The sequence below is a fragment of the Delphinus delphis genome, chromosome 2, assembly GCF_949987515.2.
Source record: "Delphinus delphis chromosome 2, mDelDel1.2, whole genome shotgun sequence".
Taxonomy (NCBI): domain Eukaryota; kingdom Metazoa; phylum Chordata; class Mammalia; order Artiodactyla; family Delphinidae; genus Delphinus; species Delphinus delphis.
In genome coordinates, this window is record NC_082684.1 from 146,934,531 (window position 1) to 146,958,118 (window position 23,588).

The 23,588-nt window shown below is 36.5% G+C and overlaps 1 protein-coding gene across 3 annotated transcripts in view; it reads left to right on the plus strand.

The window, feature by feature from the left end:
- CCPG1 (cell cycle progression 1) overlaps positions 1 to 23,588 on the plus strand; it is a 65,489-nt gene that overhangs the window by 9,184 nt on the left and 32,717 nt on the right. For all 3 annotated transcript variants that reach the window (XM_060005932.1, XM_060005933.2, XM_060005931.2), the window contains exons 2-7: positions 7,036 to 7,104; positions 9,884 to 10,004; positions 11,700 to 11,776; positions 12,741 to 12,945; positions 17,070 to 17,321; positions 21,727 to 21,848. In XM_060005932.1, coding sequence (XP_059861915.1) covers positions 7,045 to 7,104; positions 9,884 to 10,004; positions 11,700 to 11,776; positions 12,741 to 12,945; positions 17,070 to 17,321; positions 21,727 to 21,848 — 837 coding nt within the window. In that variant the 5' untranslated portion in view covers positions 7,036 to 7,044. The remainder of the gene's footprint in view (positions 1 to 7,035; positions 7,105 to 9,883; positions 10,005 to 11,699; positions 11,777 to 12,740; positions 12,946 to 17,069; positions 17,322 to 21,726; positions 21,849 to 23,588) is intronic.

The following is a 23,588-nucleotide window of genomic DNA, read 5'->3' on the forward strand; positions in this document are numbered from 1 at the left end:
CTTTATTTTTCTCCACAGTACTTGCCACCAACTAACTTAACTACATCTTCTGCTTGTTTATTTCTGTGGGGTTGTTATTGGGCAAAAAATAGAATATAAGAGACATTTAAAAAGTTTTTATTAGTTGGGATCTTGGGTCCTCTTTCCTTTATCCAACAGTCTGGTTTAAAGCAGGCATTTCATATCCTCTTGGGGAGATGAAAGTTCCAGAACCTCTGAAAAGCATGATAGAAGTAGATTCTTGAAAGCTGTCTAGACTGACTGACTCATCTTTGATCACATTTACAGTACAGCAGCACTTTTGGGACCTTTGGTCACAGCCCATTGGTTGGCTTACCTCGGAATTGTAGACGTGTGGGAGAATAATGCCCCCATTCTTCTCCATCGTGTCTAAGTCTAGAAGATACAGTAATGGAAACCGTACCTTTTCCATAGTAAAATGTAGCTACTCAGGAATGATGAGGGGCGCCATCATATCAGCTAATATTCACTCCAGTTGTATTTTATGAGGTAAAATTAATATTGTTGCTCTGTTATTAGTTTTGACAGCTGCCACCTAAAGTGTAATTTTAAATTACATCTTTGGTCTGTATCTCTCCCCTAAATTCAGTCTCCAGCTGCCTACTTGACGTTTCAACTTGGACGTGATAATAGCTGTCTCAAATTTAATGTGTCCCCGATGAGTTTACCAATTTTCCTTTCATAACCTGCTGCTTTTGAAGTCTTCCAGTCTTAATGGCCTTTCCATTCTTGTATTTACTTAGGACGGGGGTCATCCCTCATACCTTGTATTCAGTACGTCAGGAAGCCCAGTTGGTTATACCTTCAAAATATAGGTATAATTTGCCCACTTCTTACTGTCTTTGCTACCACCCTGGTCCAAAGCACCATCATCTCACGTGGATTACTGTGGTAGCTTTGCAAATGGTCTTCCTGCTTCTGCCTTTGCCCCCTCACAGTGCTGTCTCAATAGGGCAGCCAGTGTGATCCTCAATTATTCCTTTCCTCAAAATACTTCTGTGACTTTTAGTTTCACTCAGTAAAAAGTCTTAGGATCTGTAAGGCCCTACAGCATTTGTCTCCCACTCCATTATCTCTCTGTCCTCATCTCTTTCCACTTTCCTGGTAGCCCACTTCTCTCCAACCACACAGGCCTCCTTGCTGTTTCTCATAGATATGGGCTTGGTTCCAACTTTGTACCTACTGTTCCTTTGGTCTGAAACACTCTTTACCCAGTTAACTGCACAATGATTCACTCACTCATTCAAGTCTTTGCTCAAATATACCTTCTTAAGGAAGCTTTCGCTGATCATCCTCTTTGAAATTAAGACTCTCCAACCCAGCATTTTCTATTCTCTTTTCCCATGCTTTCTCTGTAGTAGGAAATATACCATCAAATACACTGTGTATTCTACCAGGTAATGTTGTTTATTGGATGACTCCAGTGTGAAAGAGGAAGTGCTTAGGAAAATTGAGATGATTTTTTTTTCCTTTGGCCACACCATGTGGCATGTGGGATCTTAGTTTCCCAACCAGGGATTGAACCCATGCCCCCTACATGGAAGCATGGAGTCTTAACCACTGGACCGCCAGGGAAGTCCCAGAAAATTGAGATGAATTTAATTCAGACTATTGCAATAGGAATATCTCAATGAACCGAGGAGTTTTATAGAGGCAAGTAAACAAGGGACTCAGAATGGGTGGAAGTGAGTCTTACCTGGGATTTTTTGAGGGCAGGTTGGTCCTTTGCAGTTAGCTATCAGTCAGAACACAAAACAGGATGGGGAAATTTCTCAACCTTCCTTGCTTTCCTGGAGCACAGGGCTCAGATGAAGTTCAACCTAGTCAATTACTGATAGAATTTAAGCTCCAGGAAGGCAAGACTCTTATTTGTTTTGTACATTGGTATATTTTCAGTATCCTGCATGTGCTAAGAACTCAATAAATATTGAATGAACAGATGGATAAAGGAGTAAATTAAAAATGGTACTATCTGTAGGCCCATCTGCTGTAGAGTTTGATTATACTAGTGTAGTATAATCCTTCTACCTTAAGTAACTTCATAAATGAGATACGAACATCCATGTAATAAATTTACATCCTAATATGACTAATGTGCTATATTCTATGTGGAAAACCGTATGTTTATAATTCTTAGTGTCAAATTCTCTTCCATAGAGTTCTATGAATAAAATCTTACATGTTGTGAAGAAATGTTCCATAGGATTTCTTATGAAGTGAGAATCAATTTAAATGATTTGTCTCTGTTCTAGAGGCTATTATTATAGGATTTTGGAGTTTATCTTGAAGGCACTGGAGACCAATTTTAAGTGATTGATTAAGTGATCAGATTTATGTGTTAGGATAAACAGAGTAGGGACAGCATTGGGAAGGAGTGACTGGAGGGGAATTTGAAACTGCAGGCAGAGATCTCTTAGAGAGCCGTCACTGTAATACAAGTGGGAAATGATGAAGTTGGGATAGGAAGTGAAAAAGGATTTAGACCTGATTGGATTTTTGGGTCAAGGCAATTCTAGTTATCCCAAATGTAGTTATCCTAAATCTAGGATTTTTGACCTGATGTTTGGTGGCTTTTTCTTGCAGCCAGATTATTTTTGGCTAATGCTGTTCTCTGAGATGATAGAAACAGGAAGAGGAGCAGGAAGATAATCTTAGTTTTGTAGATGCTTTATTTGAAAGGCCTGAGAAACCTACTAGTGATCATCCAAAAAGCAATGGGGAAATATATGACCTGAGATTGGGGTAAAGAAGCTACCCTGAGGAATAAAACGAAGCCTGAGTCTAGAAAAGGGCTTCAAGTTTATCATCTTCATAAAGTACCCTTAGCTTTTTAACTTTGTATGATTTTTTATGCCTTTGTAACTTTCCCATAAACTGTTTATTTCTAAGTTATTATTAGTAAAGCCCTCAAAATGGAACAGGTTTTGCATTTACCTTTGGTCAAAATAATGGGGAAAGGAACTTCATGGATTCCTCCAGAATTTTGAGTTCCTTGAGGAACAGTTTAGAAGTGTGTCAGTAACTGCATCATCACCCAGAAATGTTTACCTTTTTTCTTTATTGAGTGCTTAATATGTGTTACCGGTCAAGTAAACAAGCAATTACAGCGTAGTATTGTATTTTAAGTAGTAGATTAGGGAATATACTAGTCTTTGGGGATGGGGTCAGGGAATGGTTCACGAAGTGATGCATTAGCTGAGATAGAAGAGTGGGCACAGGAGTTTGGGTAGAAGTAAGGAGGTGAGGAACTGAGATCAGAATATGCAAAGCCCCTGAACTAAGAGAAAGCTAAGCTTTTTAGCAGAATTGAAAAGGTGGAGGGGAGAGGGAGGGGATGGAGGGAGAGAGGATGAGATGCTAGAGACAAAACACTTGATATTTAAGGCCTGTGGGCATTATCCTGAAGACAGGATGAAAATCTTAACATTTTTAAGGAATGACAAAATATTACCATTTTAAGAAGATAACTGGCTGTAGTGGGGAAGTTCAAATACAGAGGCAGCTTTCAGAGTCAATGTGTCTAGGATGGGGCTCAGAAATTTACTTTTTAAAATTTTGATTTAATTTCAGTGCACCCAACTTTTTTTTTGCGGTACGCGGGCCTCTCACTGTTGTGGCCTCTCCCGTTGCGGAGCACAGGCTCCGGACACGCAGGCTCAGTGGCCATGGCTCACGGGCCCAGCCGCTCCGTGGCATGTGGGATCTTGCCGGACCGGGGCACGAACCCGTGTCCCCCTGCATCGGCAGGCGGACCCTCAACCACTGCGCCAGCAGGGAAGCCCTCACCCAACTTTTTGAAAACACCTGAATTAAGAGGGTTCTTTAGTAGGGCTGTGAATTTTGCTTACCAAACTCTTACTGTGGTGTTATGGCCAGTAGGGGAATCTTTTTTTCCTCATTTGGGCTAGATGTGAAGCCTGTTCTTCCTCCAGGGCAAGTAAACAAAGAAACTGGGATCAGATTAAAATGGGCTCCTTGATTTGAGAAATTCAAATATGATAAAGTCCCAGTTTAGTAATGTATGTAACTTTCTTTTGAAATCTTGTTTTTGCTTATCCCCAGAGCAATTAGAGTTCTTGATTGGAAAACAAAAGCTGGGGACTATCTATTTAGAACTGTTTAAATGGAAATTTCCTAGATAAGAGCAGGAGATATATACACATTAAATATCCCTGATCAGGTCTTGTATCCCAGGAGTTTTGGAAGGTTATGTAAGTCTGGGGGTGAGATGGAGCAGCAGTGAGAATGTGGGCTGCTAGAGGAGGTTAGGAACTGGGGGTTTGCAAAGGGAAGAGGAGCTTTCACATGGTGAAGAATGATTGCTTTTTTTTAGGCCAATTTTCCTTTTTTTAAAAAAAATGTTATTTATTTATTTTTGACTGCGTTGGGTCTTGTTGCTGTGCGCAGGCCTTCTCTGGTTGCAGCGAGTGGGGGGCTACTCTTCATTGCGGTGTGTGGGCTTCTCACTGTGGTGGCTTCTCTTGTTGCAGAGCACGGGCTCTAGGCTCACGGGGCTCAGTAGTTGTGGCTCGCGGGCTCTAGAGTGCAGGCTCAGTAGTCGTGGCGCACAGGCTTAGTTGCTCCGCAGCATGTGGGATCTTCCTGGACCGGGGCTGGAACCCGTGTACCCTGCACTGGCAGGCGGATTCTTAACCACTGTGCCACCAGGGAAGTCCTAGGCCAATTTTCTTAATCGTAAAGCCCTACCTACTTGTTGCATATAGAATGGTTTTTCCAAATACCAAGTCACTTAAACCAAAATATACTACACTTTCTCTTTTCTTTGTTATTCTTCTTGGTTATTCAGTCCTTTAAAAATCTTTCGTGTCTGTCTTCCTAAATCTCTCCTAACCCCTCCCCATCCTATTTATCCTCTCCCCCTCATCAATACTGGTTAAATTTAGGTGCTCATCTTTTTCATGGAATATTGCATTGATTCTTTGTATCCCACAGGTCTAGGGCCCTTTAGTTGTTTCCCCATTTTAATATGTGCCCTTTGAAAGATTCTGATTTTCAGATGTCTTCTTTTAATACTTCACTCATGCTAAATTAATTGAATTTCTTAGAAGTGTCATATTCTTTAACTTTTTCTGCCTTTATTTTTGTAGTGCTTTTCACATTATCTCTTGGGAAATCCTTCCAGTGTCGTCATATTTTCTCTTTTGGCAATAAAGAACCAGAACTTAATTTTTTTGTGATAGCTCTCGATTTTAAAATTTTGGCAACTAATTCAGTTAAAAAACATGCTGTCCAGCATGTCAAAAACATTACAACCTCATTTATAAAGCCTGCTTTGACCATTTTCCTTTCTTCCTGCAAAGTTAACTGCTCAGTCTTTGTGCAGTCTAATATGTTAACCCACAACTTTGGAATTGTTATAAAATAATTCAAATACAAATAGTAACATCAGAGTTTTTAACTCATGAAAACTGGTTCAATGAGAAATTGGGCTTTATGTAGTCAGTTTAATAGGGAATGGTGAAATAAAATTGCTATAAAATTGGTTAATATACTATAGGGAGGGTATTTAAGCCTAGCCTTTGGGATAGTATTCTCTACTGGACAGAAAAAAGTGCATTTCATTGTAATAGTTTTTGTTTTGTTTTGTTTTGTTTTTACAAATTTACCTTTAAATTTAGAAACTGCCTGGGCCCTAATTAGTTGTAAATGGGAAATCAAACAATCAGATGACCTCAGGTGAAGTTATTGTAAAATGTTCTGTCTCGAGTGACATTAAAAGTCACACAGTCGTCTTTAGGTCTTATTTTAGATTTTGAATAATTTGTCTGAAAACATGCTTATTTTTTACTATCAGTGACCAGCCACCTCTCTGTATCTTCTCTTTTTAAAATATTAATTTACGAGAGTTTCCAGAATCACTAATAGACGGTCCACATCTATATTTTTTGCCCTGTTTTCATTTGTGCACTGGTTCCATATTAAATTGTCTGCAGTAGAGTTCTGTTAGAACACTAACCATCAACTTGGATATAATGGGTTCTCAGTATATGTGCAATAATAGAAACATTTATAAGACATATGTATAGAACAAAGTCAGCAAGATACCATTTACTTTAATGAGCTTAATTTTTTTTTTTTTTCTGGCATGCGGGCCTCTCACTGTTGTGGCCTCTCCCGTTGCGGAGCACAGGCTCAGCGGCCATGGCTTACGGGCGCAGCCGCTCCGCGGTATGTGGGATTTTCCCGGACCGGGGCACGAACCCATGTTCCCTGCATCGGCAGGCAGACTCTCAACCACTGTGCCACCAGGGAAGCCCAATGAGCTTAATTTTGAAGTTTAAATAGGAGTTTCAGATAGAAAGGGTAGAACAAACCGGATAGAGTGACCAATGTTTGCTGGTTTAGGACTTGAGTCTATCTAGGTTATTGCCAATGGCCACAAGTTTCTAACCAACTTCTGGTCTTTTTCTTCCCCTGTTTTAATGTAACTGAAGTGTTACCAACATGGTTATTTTCCTAAAAACCATTTGATCACATTCCTTCCCTGCTTGAAAATATTAATTGCTTCATGTTGACAACAGTAGATTTCATTTTGCCGGGCCTTGGAACTCTTCTCTTTCCCCCACCTGGTTTCTTCAGCCATGATTTTCACACCGTACTGTTCATTGAAAACATAGGCTTTTGCTCTGGCTGACTATTCCCCATTTGTCGTTCCCTCAGCAGTTGACTTCCTCAGAGTCAGATTGTTTTCATTTACCTTTGTTTCTGCCTGGCCAAATCCTACATTTTCTTTCAGATCCAGCTTGCCTCTTCATTCCACAGTACGACCGTCTACACTGTTTTGGCTCAGGAGGATCTCCTTGTCATAAAGTTTGGTTGTATTTGTTCATATAGATATGCAAGCATATCCTGTCTGGTAAATCTATGGGTGGGTTGTCTCAGTTTCACCTGGAAGGCAGTAAGCGCCACTTTTTGTACTTGGGTCACATATAGTACTTCCTATAGAATTTTTAAAAATGTGTCCCACATATCAATATGTTTTTGTATTTGTAGACCTGAAAAATGTCTGAAAATTCCAGTGACAGTGATTCATCTTGTGGTTGGACTGTCATCAATCATGAGGTATGCTACTGAATACTTTTTATAAGGCAGTTTGTAATATTACAGTGTTAACAGTGATGTAAACTGGGTTCTTTGAAGGCCATTAGTTTTTTACATTTAAGCATAAGGTTCCATTGTCTATAGCTTTTCCCACCTACATTTCACTTCACTGCTGAAAACTCTTCACGAGCCAGCATGTTATTGGACATTGCTTTCCTCAGCTTTGAGACATTAGGCAGGTATTTACTGAGGGCTTATTATTGGTCAGGTCCTGTGCTTTACTTATGTTCTCATAATTTTAAACAACCCTCTGTGGTACAGATTGTTTTCATTCTCATTTCATAGTTGAGAGGACCAAAGCTTACGGAGATTCAGTAATTTGGCCAAGATTATGTAACTAGAAAACATCAGAGCCTGCGTTTAAACAGACCAAGGAGCATGGAGAACATGTGTTCCACCCATGTTATGTTATGTTACGTTACGTTATATTATCATTTCAAAACTTGATGGAAAAAGGACTATGGCTAGAACTCTTAAAAAATGAATTTGATTATAGAAATGTGATGTTACATAACTAGTACATAATAAACAGTAATTTATTTTCTCACACTGGTAATATATGTTAATTACAGAAAAATCATAAAATAGTGATGTATAGAAGCAGTAAGATAAAAACTATACCTATTTAAAGTGTTAATGGATTTATCTATAATTTTCCTGTTTATTTTTAGACTCAAGCCTCACTTATTTTCCTTCATCAATAAAAATTTTAAACGCTATTTTTTATGATTCCTTTGATAATTTAATATTTAGACAATTGGTTAGTCATGACTTCTAGAAAACAACATTAACCAAAGTTTCTGCAAGAAAGTTTTAAAATTTATTAGCAGCTGTACCAGTTGAAATGAATGTGGTTTCTTTTTCTTCTTTTTTTTAATAAGTGACTTTTCTATTTTTAACCTGTTTTCTCCAAAGCTTAGATCAACTCTCATAGTAACAATTTCTCCTTCAAGGATAATTAACAGTGTAGAAGTAAGGCAGGTGTGGGAGTCTGTAGTGTGAAGCAAGATAGCAGACTTTTCTGGCATTTAGCCAAGTGTGTCATTTGGGCATTCTGTATTAGAAATACCTTGTCACAGAGTTGATCATATTTGTACCTTTATCCTTTTTCCTTCCATATCTTGTTATCAGGTTCTAACCTTTCTTGCTAATGTCTCTTACATGTATTTCCTTTTCCTTTACCATTGCTACCATTCTGATTTAGGCCAGATCTGGTCTCCCCAGTGACTCACAATTCAACCCGAACCTTGTGTCTGTTACTACCATTCTCCTGCCACTTTAGGCAATCCCAAAATCTTATACTCAGAATTCTCTTTAGGATTCAACTCAAGCCCACTGCTTTAATGACGTCTCTTAGTTTTTGCTGTTGTGAGTTATGTATATCAGGAGAACTCAGACCTTTGATTTCATGGATTACTAAATTATAGGAAAATTGAGGGAGGGGCCTGGAGAGAGACAGAATCATTAGTGGATAACTTATTTTGCTAATTAACATGAGAAAAAAACCCTGTTAAGATCCACTTTTATTAAAGAAAAGACAGTCTGACATCAAAGTAAGAAGGAAAACCTTGGAAGAATAAAAGAGTCTGAAATTTTATAAGGAAAGTTTACTCCATTAATCTAATAGGTTAATTTTAATCCTTGCCCTTAAACCTTTTTAGTCATATGTTGCAATAATAAGTAGTTATTTGCTTGTGGCTGTTTCTCTGAATAGGCTATAAATCTGAATTTTAGATTTTAGTTTTTCATACCCTGTGACACTAGCAAAATGTCTTGCCTAGAGTAGTTCTATAAGTGTTGAGTAGAAGCAAATTAATAGAAATAGCTAAATTTAGAAACTTATCCTCTGGGATTCAGATTTATTGCTTGGGCTTATAGCATAGTTAGAATGTTGGACTTTTAGACTGACTTCTTTTATTTTATTGTTTTTAAGATTTTAAAAAATTTATTTATTTTTGGCTGTGTTGGGTCTTTCGTTGCTGTGAGTGGGGGCTACTCTTCATTGTGGTGTGCGGCTTCTCATTGTGGTGGCTTCTCTTGTTGCAGAGCATGGGTTCTAGGCATGCAGGCTTCAGTAGTTGTGGCATGTGGGCTCAGTAGTTGTGGCATATGGGCTTAGGTGCTCCACGGCATGTTGGATCTTTCCGGACCAGGGCTCGAACTCATGTCCCCTGCATTGGCAGGTGGATTCTTAACCACTGTACCACAAGGGAAGTCCCAGGACTGACTTCTTTTAAAATCTAAACCTATGGCTCCCCTGCTGTAGGTTTTATGGACTAAACTGAACAAAAGGAATAGATACTGGACTTCCCTGGTGGTGCAGTGGTTAAGAATCCGCCTGCCAATGCAGGGGACATGGGTTCGATTTCTGGTCCAGGAAGATCCCACATGCCGTGGAGCAACTAAGCCCGTGCACCACAACTACTGAGCCTGTGTGCCACAACTACTGAAGCCTGTGCCCCTAGAACCCATGCTCTGCAACAAGAGAAGCTGCCGCAATGAGAAGCCCATGCGCCGCAACGAAGAGTAGCCCCCGCTCGCCACAACTAGAGAAAGCCCACACGCAGCAACGAGACCCAACGCGACCAAAAATTTAAATTAAAAAAGAAAAAGGAATAGATACTGTTCCCTTTGGAGTATAGCAGCATCTGTGACTTTTAAAAATGGAAGCATCTACATGTAGTCACATCCAGCTTTGGGCAGCTGATAGACGAATAACTGATTAACACTTTTTATCTAGGGGTCTGATACAGAGATGATGAATTCTGAACATGGTGTAGCCAGTGACAGCTGTGAGCTCACCCCAGAATGTTCATCTTTATCACAAGAGGAGCTACAAGTATTGCAGTTAGAGCAGGGAGGTAAGTTTAAAAAAGTCTGATTTTTTTTTTTTTTTTTAATAGGATATGTGAGCAACATTATGAATCTTGGCCTTCTTTCTAGGTGGGCAGCCTTTCTGGCTAGTCTAAATCATCAAGTCACACTGAAAGACTAGAATTTTCGTGTGGATTAGGTGGGCAGGCCTAAAGAACCCAGTGGCACCAAATTGCCCAGGGGGTTTGTTTGTTTGTAGCTATAGTACATACTTGGGCCTCCATATGACTCTTTGATACTGCTAGTGTAAACAGTGACTAAATATTATGAACCTTGATTAAGACTAGTGATATACAAAATTATTTATTCACACAAAGGATTTACTAAATTCTTCTCCAGTTACCATACTTCAGAGTACCTTTGGTTATAGGTGGTAAATGGCATTTAACTACTGTATTGCATTAATGTTATATATTCTTCTGTGGGATTTGATGCCCATATTAATTATATAGAGGATTAAGAAACCCAAATAATTAATACATCTTCATATTTAAAAATTACTTCTTAAATTTTCTTTTAAAAATTGCATTAAAACGTAACAGAACATTTCTCCGTCAGGAGAATAAAGTGCATGTGTCAAGGCCAGAAATATAAAAGATTATACCTGTTAATCTTGTTTTCAGCTTAAGTGTTGATTGCTATTCTCATTTGAACAGTGATTCTCATCTTTCATGGGTCAGAGATCTCTTTGAGAATCTGAAAGCTGTGGATGGTCTCTCCCAAGAAATGCATATATTTAGATATTTAAAAAAAAATTTCCATACTTCCTCAGGCGTCCTTGGACCCTAGTCCACCTTCGTTGAGGAGTCTTATCTCCAAATTAATATTCTGTTAGGAGCTATATAACACACACAAGTGATGTTTGGGTTTTTTTCCCTTTGTTATTTTGGAGGGGTTAAAATAGAAAAACAAATGATGAGCAAAAAAATTCAAAGCCATCTATAATTCTTTTTATCTGGAGGTAACGTTATACCAACAATGCATATACTTTGCTATGCATAAAACCTGATGCTTATTGTATACTGTTTTAATATTTTTAGCTTCTATTACCATTTTATAGCCTTTTTCATTAAAAATATGACATAAAATCTAATTTGTGTATTGTTTTTTGAGAGTTTCTTATAAAATATATATGCAGCTGCTATGGTGACATTATCTTGTTTTTCTGTGTTCTTTTGAGGCCTTGTTTTTTATAGTCCATTTTTTATTGTAAAGATTTGTAATTTGAAGCCATAGTTTTGATTCTTGTGTTACTAGGCGTTGACAGTCATTAGAATAGTGGTACGTTTAAGAATTATGAATAAACTAAGAATTCAGGAAACCTGCCGTCAATTATCTGAGAATCAGTTTTCCATATTAACAGGTTTTTACAAACACCTTGGCTTAAGTACTTTGGAATTGTAATGTAGAGATTGTTTATTTAGGGATTATGGTTTTTAGTAGATTTTTAAATGAGTTCAGTTCAGTACCTAAAATTATCCCCTGACAATTTCAAATAGTTATATTTGAAATACAGAGATCTTTTTAGTAACAATAGAGTGACTGTTATAATTACATGTGGCATTTCCTTAAATCCACTTTAAAAATTAGGAATAGATTTTATCTGCCTATATTATATAATATATGCAGACAAAAAAAAAGGTCGATGAAGTGTAATTAAATTGATCTTTGCTTTATGTCAGAGAGCAGCCAGAATGGCACAGTGTTAATGGGAGGAGCTACTTATCCAGCTTTGGAGGAAATGAAGTCAGCACTCGAGGTAACCTTGTGTTTTACTATGTGGATATATGATAAACAGTATTTATTAGAGAATACTAATTAAAGCTTCCATTTCTATTTGTGTGTTCTGTTCCTATTTGAATTATAAATATCTTTTGTTGAAAAATTTGGGATTCTGCAGGTTGGTCAGTTTTAAGATTAAAGTTAGCTTCCATATAACTCCTAATTAAGTGAGCTATCTTTTAATTTAGAAAAGTGATTTCTTGGTAATGTGTTAAAGATCTATTCATTTCACCTCTAATATTTTCTTTAGAAATATGTTGCTTTCTTGAATTATATTGAGAAATTAAGGGTTCATATCTAAAATGAAGGTTCGTTTTAAAATTTGAGAACAAACTTTGTCCTTTGGCATTTTACTTGACTTCCAGATAAAACTAGATAGCTGGATGATCTTTACATTACGTAGCTTTTGAAGTTTATCAGGAAAATTTAATCAGTCTTTTATGGGCTCCCTGACCACAGAGTTATGCCCAAATAAACCCGTAGAACTGGTGAGAAACAAATCCTCTCCTTTTTGTGGACATTGGGTTGGAAAGGTGGGTTTGTTTCTCAGCTTCTGCAGCCCACCAATGAATGGTAGACAGCAGTTTGATTTAATTCTGAAAGAGAGAGTTGCCAACAGGTTTGATGGTATTTTCAGACTGAAAGATAAGCCTACTATTTGTTTTTGTTTTTGGGCTTGCCACACGGCTTGTGAGATCCTAGTTCCCTGACCAGGCATTGAACCCAGGCCCCTGGCAGTGGAAGTGCAGAGTCCTAACCACTGGACCGCCAGGGAATTCCCTAGGATGAACCTACTATTGCGTAATCCTTTCCTATTGAGCAGGACTTATTTTAAACCCAATCACCATACTACTTAAGTCCATTATATACTTTGAACTGCCTAGAAAATATAAGGCCCATAAATAATTGTTGAATTTGTCTCTAAAATTATGATTCTTCAGGGAGAGGAAGAAAAGTTACCTGATGACAATCTCTATTTTGGAACTGTCAGTGATGATTCTGATATTGTTACACTTGAGCCACCTAAGTTAGAAGAAACTGGGAGTCAAGAAGAAGCAATAATTGTTAAAGAAGCACAGAGTCCGGAAGACTTCAACATGGGCTCTTCCTCTAGCAGCCAGTATACGTTTTGTCAGCCAGAAACTGGTAAGAACTACATAACGGATACGCTGATAGGAGACTTAGGACTCTTGTGACCACATTTTATATAATGGCTTGATTTCTGACCCTGAATTTCAAGTTTTGAATATGTTTGGGTAAAACTCATGAAAATTTTTTGTAAAATCTACTGTTATATCTAGTGTTTTCCTAGATCTAGGGCCTAGAGCACGGTAGTCCAATAAATACCATCTTTTATCATTGAAAGAAGAGAAAAAATAGCTTCAAGGAGATTTGTTAATGTCTCAAACACTCCAAAATGCATTTGACAGTTTTTAGGTCTTTAGGAGTGGGAGATTGAGCCATTATACTTAAAAAAGTAGGACAATGTTAGTAAGATTTTTAGTTACAGTGGTACAAATTTTATATTATAGAAATAGTGAAAGAAACTTTATTGAAGCCTTCCAGATCCATTTAATTATTAGTCAGTCAACAAACATTTATTGTGTGCTACCATGTGCCAAACAGGGTTTAAGGAACTGGCAAAACAGCAGCATCCTAAAGCCCCTGAACTTTGGATCTTTCACTTTAGATTGAGTTATGAAAATGTACCTATTGTAAATCACATTCTTAATGCAGTGAATGCCTGTTGTTCAGACAGAATCATTTGGAGGTAAAATGTGAGTTACTGAGCTAATTCCCTCTACAATTCTTTGGCACAGTTTTAGGGACATATATAACATCTTTCAGGGTAATATAAATATTTAGACACAAAGTTACAGAAAATCTAAGAAAGAGATCTATAATTAACCCACGGTGTTTTTTTGTTGTGGTTTTTTTTTTTTTTTTTTGCGGTACGTGGGCTTCTCACTGACGCAGCCTCTCCCGTTGCGGAGCGCAAGGCTCAGCGGCGTGGCTCACGGGCCCAGCCGCTCCGCAGCATGTGGGATCCTCGCGGACCGGGGCACGAACCCGTGTCCCCTGCATCAGCAGGCGGACTCTCAACCACTGTGCCACCAGGGAAGCCCAACGCACGGTTTTTAACCCCCAATTATAACTTAGGGTGAATTATGTGAGAGATACCTGGGACATTGCTAGTGATAATAAGAGTTTCCAAATTTGATGCAAAAACCGGAACGTGTAGGGCTTCCCTGGTGGTGCAGTGGTTGAGTGTCCGCCTGCCGATGCAGGGGATGCGGGTTCGTGACCCGGTCCAGGAGGATCCCACATGCCGCGGAGCGGCTGGGCCCGTGAGCCAGACTGCTGAGCCTGCGCGTCCAGAGCCCGTGCTCCGCAACGGGAGAGGCCACAACAGTGAGAGGCCCGCGTAACTGCAAAAAAACACAAAAAAAGACAGGAACGTGTAGTATTTATTTCAGATCATTTTCTTAGATTTTACCATTCTTTGTTTAATTTGCCAGAATCAGACAGTGGAATTTTTCTTATTCTAGTTTAAGCTAGTAAAATTCAAGTAGAGGTTAAACCAGAAGCTGGTTTAATTTAAAAATATTTGTGGGCCAGAATGTATAGTCAGATTGAAGCCAGGAGCATTGCAGAAGAGTCAAAGCAGACATTTAAGAAACGATGCCACACACTGTTGATTTTTTTTCCAGGAACTTCAGTACTTCAGATCACATTAATCTAGTTTTTAATTTCCTTTCTGAACTTGGACTTCTTGGGAATTTTACAGATTCAGTTAAGCAGAGTATTTTTTTAGGTGTATTTTTATCCATTGCTGTCCCTCCCAAGGGAATTAATTATTTCAATAAAGAAAATGTTAAAAAATAATCAAAAATGATTTTGGACTATGTTGAAAATACTATGTATACATCAATTATCAAGAGTTTTTGTTCTCTTCCCTTAGCCTGTATTTTTCTTCGTTGGTTAATTTCCTGCTACCTATTGCTTTTTTTTTTTTCCTTTCCCTTTCTTCTCCATCTTTATAGGATTTCAACTTCATTTTTTTCTTTTTATAAATTAGATTCTATGGCAATAATCTTTTTGTTGATTTAAGAACATTTCCCACTCCCTCCATATGACCCTCTGCTCCCCTAAGGAACCAGAATTGGTAGCTGTAGAAAAGTTTGTATTGTGTGTATATATATATATTTTTTTTGTATGTATGTTTTTTAAAAAGGCATGATTATTAGATTTCGATGGAGCACAAGTGATAATGTTAAGTGATAATTAAAACAAGTGTTTTTCAATTCTCTTTTTCCTTTTTATTCTTTATAATAAAGCTTTATACATCTTTTTTCCTGTTTATTCACAAAAGAAAGGTGGTGGGAGAAGCTGTGGAAGATTCCTGAATGCATAAGGGGATGGGATGATCAGCTGAAACACCATGTTCCTAGCCAACTCGCTTTCCAAGGTGGTGTGACTAAATCTGATCAGCTTTTCTAGAGCTGAGTGTGCCTAGTCACATTTACAATTTACTTAGTGCTTTGAAGATATCTGTTGTAATCTGTGATACTCTGAACAGGTGTTCAAAATTGATCTTGTAATAAAGCTGGCTAAGCTTATTGCATGCCTTTGCATTGCTTGCATCTTGGACTGTGTGCCAAATTATGCTTTAAAAGAAGTTTAAAAATCAAAATATTTCAGCTATCATACTTATGGGTTAAAAAAGATGGAAGCATTAGATAAGGATGCGAATTTGTTCATGTGGGTTAGGCTGGTTTGTTTACTTAGACTGTATAATGAAGGCAGTAAGTTAATGTAGAATTGAAAATTTAAGAAATTTTGACAAATGGTTTGTTTTTATATTTACCCATCTTAATAATGTCAGAAAGTCTGACTTAAGTACTCCAACCATGATCATGAATGCCTTTGTATTATGTAATGCTTTGTTTAAGTCTTCCTTTCTTTCTCTTTTTCCAAGAAATGTAACCTCACAGCTGAGGCGACGACATCTTGGAAAAACTAGTGATCAAGAATAACCAGATAAACATGATGGGCATAAGGGTTATGACCAAAAGATCTCTCAGTGGCATCTATTATCACTAAATATTAGGAATATTCATTCATTCAGTAGTGCCTTCTGTCTTTGTGTTTTTTGTTGTAAGTGTGAAAGTTATAAATTCTCTATGATACATCTTTTAGAAGTACTGTCTAACCTAAGTCACCAGCTTTGCTGTGGCATGGATACCCTGTCTTCTGAAGAACTGTTCTGCTTTTTCGAAGCATGAATGTTTGTTGTTTTGGAGCTCTTTGTATCAAATTCATGTTCACATTTTATCCTTACTTTTAGTGCTTTTTTTTTTTCTTCTCTCTGGCCTATGGAAATTATTACTGAGTCATCTAATCTTCTGTGTCAGCATATAGTTTATTGATATATGGGACAATGTTAAGAAATTATACACTTGAAAAAGCTGAAGATGTTTTTTTCCAATGAATATGCTTCTAGTCCTTGAGATTTCTTGTGGAATTTTTTTTCCAATTTGTTGTTCTTTATTATTCTTTTCATAAAGGAGCAGCACAAGACTAGTCCTTAATATCGGAGATAGCTGTTGTGTCACTTCCTCATGCTGACATATTTACTAGAGGGTAAAATTAATAACCTTCTAGTAAGAGTGGCAGTCGAAGGGAAGGGCTCATCTGACTTCTGGAAACCTGTGTTAAACTATAGTGCTTTGAATCTTGATTTTGGGCTCATAGGATGGAAACAAAACTAGGGACTAGTACACTCAAGGAAACTTTTGGTAGTTGTTATCTTTTTTAAGTCTCAGGAACTGCTTATATACTTCCCTCTGTTCCTTAAACAGCTGAGCTTAAATTACCTCTATTTGAAATTAAATGAAGAGATAGAGGGTTTTTTTTCCCCTTCTAGAAATAGTATTTGTTTGTGGCTCTAATAGCAGTGAAATTTAATAGGCTATGAGAATGATTGTTCTAATGGTGTAAACTATAAGGGAAGTTAAAAAAAAGAAAACAACCAAAACCAGGCCCTCAAAGGCACAGAGTATAGTTAACAGTTTCTTATGTATCACAGTTGAAATCTTTGGCTTTATGTTGATAAACTTGAAAACTTGAGTTTTTGTTTCTATTCTGTTGTTTTTGTTCTTGGCTGTTGTATGTAAAAAGGCATGTAGGGATGGCATTCTAAATCATATTTACTGGGAAGGCTTTTCTAAAATATTTAATATTTATCTACATTTTTCTTTTTAAAATAGTATTTTCATCTCAGCCTAGCGATGACGAATCCAGTAGTGATGAAACCAGTCATCAGCCCAGTCCGGCCTTTAGACGACGCCGTGCTAGAAAGAAGACTGTTTCTAGTTCAGAATCTGAAGAAAGGTTACTTGCTGAACAAGAAACTGAACCTTCTAAGGAGCCGTGTAAACGTCAGTTCAATAGTGGTCTCAATAAATGCGTTATCCTTGCTTTGGTGATTGCAATCAGCATGGGATTTGGACATTTCTACGGTAAGTATTTGAAAATTTGTTATATATAAACTGGTGGTAAAGAGTAAGGAATTCTGGGATCCTTTTTCAGTGTCTTCCTTAAAATATATGTCCTTGGAAAGCTTGTACGTGTTTGAGCCTTGGTTTGCTCATGTGGAAACTGGGGATAGTGTTGCTTCACAAAGCTGTTTGCACTGAAATGAGGTAGTATTTAAGAAATGTAAGGATTGCTCATATATATATTTATTTAAAGAAAATATTGGAAGATTAAAAATCTGAAATGCTCATTATAGGGCAAATCGTTTTAATTTAGAATCACAGTTAAACTAGTTTTAACTGTGACTTTATTAGGAGGATTATTTAAATTCCACTTAAATAGTTACATATGAAATGTCACAATAATAGGTGCTCATTATTTCTACTTTTAGGTTTCATGAAAGCACTATATTTTGTGACCGTTGTTGTTACTTCCATGATTCACATGACTTAAGAATTCATTTGTTTTATACTTTGCTCACTATTATCCTTGTTAGTGTTTATTTACATTGATTAATAATTTTCTTAATGCAAAGCCTTTAAAAGTATCCTGGGTGAAAAGAGGAAGGAATTCCATGTGGTGTTACTTTTCTTTTGGGAGCCTAACCATTCAATCTTATTTAAGGTATATATTTGTACAAAGATAAGGCTGAGAACTGAATATTCATTCTTTTTGCTTTATTAGAATTTTGAAAAAGACACTTTAAACAAATGTCTTAGATCTTGTCAACTTCACAAATTTCAGTTTGCCTTGTATTAACTACTTTTAGGATTTTTGCCTACATAATCCACAGTTTAGCTTTCTGAGTAAATCTGGTTTTGCTAGTTCCTTCCAACAATGTGTTCCTTAAGATTGAAGAATTATATGTTCCCTTTGTTGATTTGTGGAAAAGATATTATTCAATATAGTGTAATGTTAGAAGAAACTTAGTGAAGACAATCCTGTTTAAAGTCAGAGTCAGTAAAATGTGTTTCTTCTTGTATTTAACTTTATATTAATAAAAATAAGTATTTAGACTCCTGGTGGATGTCTGCTTGAATTTAATACTGGGATCTTGTAATTTGTATCCTCCCTTGAAGTTCGTTGTAATGAGATTTGACTTGAAATACATACTTTATTATCTAGCTGGAGCAAATATATGAATATGTTTTTTTGAGCTTGGTTTTTTCCCCTTGCAGGTAAACATGGAGGTAACAAAGGAGAAGGTCTTACTTTAATCTTCTTTTCTTACTAAAAAAAAAAATTGGACAGTGATTTAATGTTAATCCACATTGCATTAAAACTCTACAAATTGCATGACCTTTAAGTATTTTGTAGAAAGATCAATTTAGGAGTGTTTTCAAAGTTGAGAAATTATTGCCCTGTTATTTAAGAATTTTGTTTACTTGTAAAATTTACTTTATTAATTGTATTTAATAAATATTTTCCTGTAGTATTTCAAATTAGCTTTTCAGAATAGGAACAACCTTCATAATAATAGGTCCATATAATAATATGATTGACTCAGGGAACATAAAAAAACTTAACCTGAATGATAGCTTTTCAAGGTCACTTTTAAAGGACATCACATTTTTTTTTCTTAATTGTGGCACCGATCTCAATACTTTAAGAGCTCTTTTGAGTTGATTTTAGAGCCAGCTTGAATTTCTCAGGCACTGTGAAGTCAGTCGTTGCACTCCATAATCAGTCATTTGCTTTATAATCATTTAACAAGAACTACTAAGTTAATCACTCAGAACATTCACCAACCTTGGTGATATAAATTTGGAGTGTCAGATCTATCTTGGAAGGAAGAGAGAACTAGAAGGACTGAGGATAGTAAAAGAATGTACTATAGGTATTTGGCACTGCTTCAGGTCCTGAAAGTGCTTACAAAAATTTTTAAAAAAATTCTTGATGAAGCACCTGTTTTATTCTTTCTTTTACCTGTAGACTATCCATGTTCCAAATCAACAGCGGAGTTCAATTGATTGGTTTCCTCATGGAGTTGCTTTAAGTATAGGCTGTCCTGCTTTTCAGCAGACATTTCAGTATAACAGTATAACTAGGTGCTAAGTTATGAAGCACAGACAAGAATCATAGCTCAAACTATGACACTGAGTCACCCTAGAGATGGTAGGATTTAAGTTGGGTCTGGACTTACACTATGTGGAAGGAAAGTAGAACATTCTAGCAGTGGAGAACCTGATAATCTGAAAGTAAACTTGCTACGTTTGGGAGCACTGAAAAGACTGGTAGGATTATAGCAGAATAGATATTTAGAGATAATGGAAAATAGGTTGGAATATGTGGGATGCTATTATATTGTAAAACATCTTGGAATCCGAGTAGGAGAGTTTGATTTATAGAGTGAACTGAGAGCAGTAATTTTAGAGGAAAAGTGCAGGAAGATAAATAGTGTGGGAAAAATTAGAACAGTTAACTAGAAGGTTTTGTAATTCAGGTATTCAGTGATCAGGACCTTGACAGTTCTCGTGATGGTGGGGATGGAGAGAAGGCTGGTGAAATAACGGACACTGAAGTAACAATGGAAAACAGAACTTTGAGCCTGGATGCTTGAGATATTGGTGGTTTACTTTTTAAATTCCAAGAAGTGTGTTAGCTGCTTTACTTTTGGCGTTGGGGGAGTTAGAGGGGAAGAGTTTTGCTAGTTGAGAAAGTTAATAGACGGTGAGCACAGTTCGGTTTGTTTTTACCCAACTTTATTTTAGAATAAATTAGGGCAGGTGCTGAAGTTCAGTTTTTTGTTTTTTGTTTTTTAAATGAAGACACCCCCAAAATTGTGCCTAGCAGGCAGCTGGATATATTGGCTGCAAGCTCTGGTGAGATTGAGACTCTTTACCTGTAGAAGAGAAGTCTTACAGCAGTGGTAGCAAAAACTGACAGTGGGTTAATGTGATTAAGGTAGGCATATTTGTGGATATAACCAGAAGGCCTTAAACCCTGGGTTGTAACACTTCATAGTTAGGCAACTGAAGATGTAGAGGGGGAAAAAAATACCTAATTGTTTGTGAGATTGATTGACAGAGGACACATTGATAGTCATCAAACATATGCTATGTAATGGTACTGCAAACTCAGATCTCAACACATTAGTTTTAAGTTATTTCCCAGTGGCCAAAGGAATTCATTCTGTTAGCAGTTTGAAAAAAAGAAGTTTTCAGTTGCCTTGGGAACTATAGATAAATTTATTTCAATATTTCAAAAAATCTGAGATTCTTTTGAGTAATATCGAAACAAATTTGCCATGCAAATTTGTGATTTTTTTTTTTTGATAAGTGAATTCTAACAGGATATCATAGCTGTTAACTGGTAACAGTTGTCTGTAACTTGGCAGAAGTTTTCTCTTTAGTGGTTTTCAAGATGTACTGAAGAAATGAGTTAATTTTTCAGAAATCAATTAACTATTAATTATTATATTCTTTTTTTAATTCAAACAGAAAGTCACAAAAATTATAATCATCCTCATCAGTTCACTCAGTCCCATATTATATTCTTTCATTACAAAATTCTGTGATGTCTTTTACATAATGGTATGCCACTCAGTAGATGTAATATTATGGTTGCCAAATGCATTTTGCCTTCTTTTTGATTTAGTGTTGTTGTTTTTCTCGTGCATGAAGCATGTAGCAGCACGTGAACAGCATGTCTTGGCAAATTAACATTTTGATTTTTAGGATGAAAATATAGCATCCTGGTTGATTTACGATTTCTTTATTACTGGGATAGGGATGGTGATACTCCAGTACAGACCTAACTAATGCAGAGTTCTTAAAAGATCTGGCTTTGAGAATGGTGGGTAATTATAGTTAGCCAATTATTTTTCTTGCTATTCTTTTTGGGCTTGTGCTATATCATTTAGGCAAAATACAGTGAGAAAAGCTAGACATCTTCATTTTTCCTTAGTTACTTATAACCTGTGAATAGACTACATGGTTTGTTCCTTTCTCTGTTGAAGTGGGGAATGCAACACTTTATGTACCTCAGCCCTTAAAAACAACAGTAAGACAGAAACTTTACATAAAGTTTTTTGTTTGGCAAGGTAATATGGTCTGGCTTGTTTTAATCAAAAGGATAGTGAACTGCTTAAATATCCCTGGTGTATGCTAAATAAAGTAAAAAATATATTAACCTACTTGGCCTGATTTATAAATTAACATCCATGTACCACCATTTGATGAATGACACTGTAAGATTTTACTTATTCCTTCTTTGTTTATATAATCAGAATTTTTATAGAACTGTGAAATGCTGGTATTTTGAAGAAAATGATCCTGTCTGGATTAAGCAGTTAAATATATGCAAAGTAAATGTTTTATTGTATGTTTAAAAATATTGGTAATCATGACATTTATGTTATATATCCCTAATAAAAATTTTTATTTTTAGGCACAATTCAGATTCAGAAGCGTCAACAGTTAGTCAGAAAGATACATAAAGATGAATTGAATGATATGAAGGATTATCTTTCCCAGTGTCAACAGGAACAAGGGTCCTTTATAGATTATAAGGTATGTGCTAGAAATAAAATTTTAAAATTTTGTTAGCCAATAATTATGCTATTCAGATACAACTACAGTGCAGATTAGTAAATCAGTAATAATATTGGTAATTATTGATTGAGTACTTACTGTGTCCTGGGCACTGTTGTACCTCACATACAGTATTTCTCTTATTTCTCACCACATCCCAGTGAATTAAGCAAGTATTAATTTCATTTTATAGTTGGGAAAGAGGCTCAAAAAAGTTAAGTAACTTTCCCAAGTCTAGCAGCCAGCAGAGCTGAATTTAATTCTGTTTATCTGACTCCAAAGATGTTATTCCTAATCACTATATTATAGTTAACATTATTTTAATTGATATTATCTATGAAACATTATTATTATTAACGTTATTTTCATAGAGCCAAGCAAAACATTTTCATTCAGTGAGAGAGAGAGAGAGGAGAGTTTGTAGCTTCTCTAAGGAGCCACCCTTGATCAAGGGAAATAATCAGCCAGTCCTTTTTCTCTGGTTTCATGTCAGTTACGAAGAAAGAGAAAGCATGTTACACTTTCATACCTGAAATTCACCTGGCTCCAACAGGACTGTGCTGTCTATTCTGGGTTTATGAGGATTAGCAAAATACCTGGTCTCCTCTCTAGTTCTTGCCTAAGAAGGGTGTAGGGATTACAGATAAACTCAGGGTAGAAAGGTAAACTATTCCTTTTTCCTTCCATTTCCCTAAATTTCCTTCACAGTTTATTTATATATTCTTTATAGGGTTATGATTGTATTTCTTTGGAAGGCAGAATCCCACTTAACATCTGAAATATATCTTTCAGGGAGGGACTACTGAAGTTAATTGTAAATAGTTTAGTTTTCCCTGCCTTGAGCAGAGGATGTTATAAAAAAGAGCAGCTATTTCCTTCTTACCATCATGGTTTATGGTTCTATAGAATGATGTTGGCTGTAAGGAGACTCGCCCTGCATAGATGTTTGCTGAGTCAGTTCTTGCATACCTTTTGTCTCCAGCTGTTAAATGTAGTTTGGATTTTGAAGATCATCATGGAAGACCTGTCCAGCATCTGCTTAGTCACTTGATTCAAGATTTTAGAGTTTACTAGATACAGAATATGGTACCCTCCAGTCATTCTGTGGTGCTCCCCGTGCTTGTGCATTTAAAGATAATGTTACATTAGTCTGTTCTACTCCATAGTTCACTTAAAAAAAAATTGAAGTGTAGTTGATTTACAGTATTAGTATCAGATGTACAGCATAGTAATTCATGCTAATTCATAGTAATTCATAGATTATACTCCATTAAAAGTTATTACAAGATAATGGCTGTAATTCCCTGTGCTATAGGATATATCCTTGTTGCTTATCTACTTTATACATAGTGGTAGTTTGTATCTCTTAATCCCGTATCCCTAATGTGCCCCTCCCCCTTCCCTCTCTTCACTGGTAACCACTAGTTTGTTTTCTATATCTGTTTCTGTCTTGCTACATGCATTTGTTTATTATTTTTTAGATTCCACAATAAGTGATATCATACAGTATTTGTTTTTCTCTGACTTACTTCAGTAAGCATAATATTCTCCAAAGTCCATTTCTGTTGGGTAGATGAAACTTGTTTTCTCTCACTCAGGGAGAGCAGATGAAATGACTGTAAGGAAATTTTAAATTTTAATTTGTTCTTTGAAGATTAATGAGCCAGACAGTGAAATATCCATTTCAGATATTTATTTTTCAAGTGGAAAAATATCCTC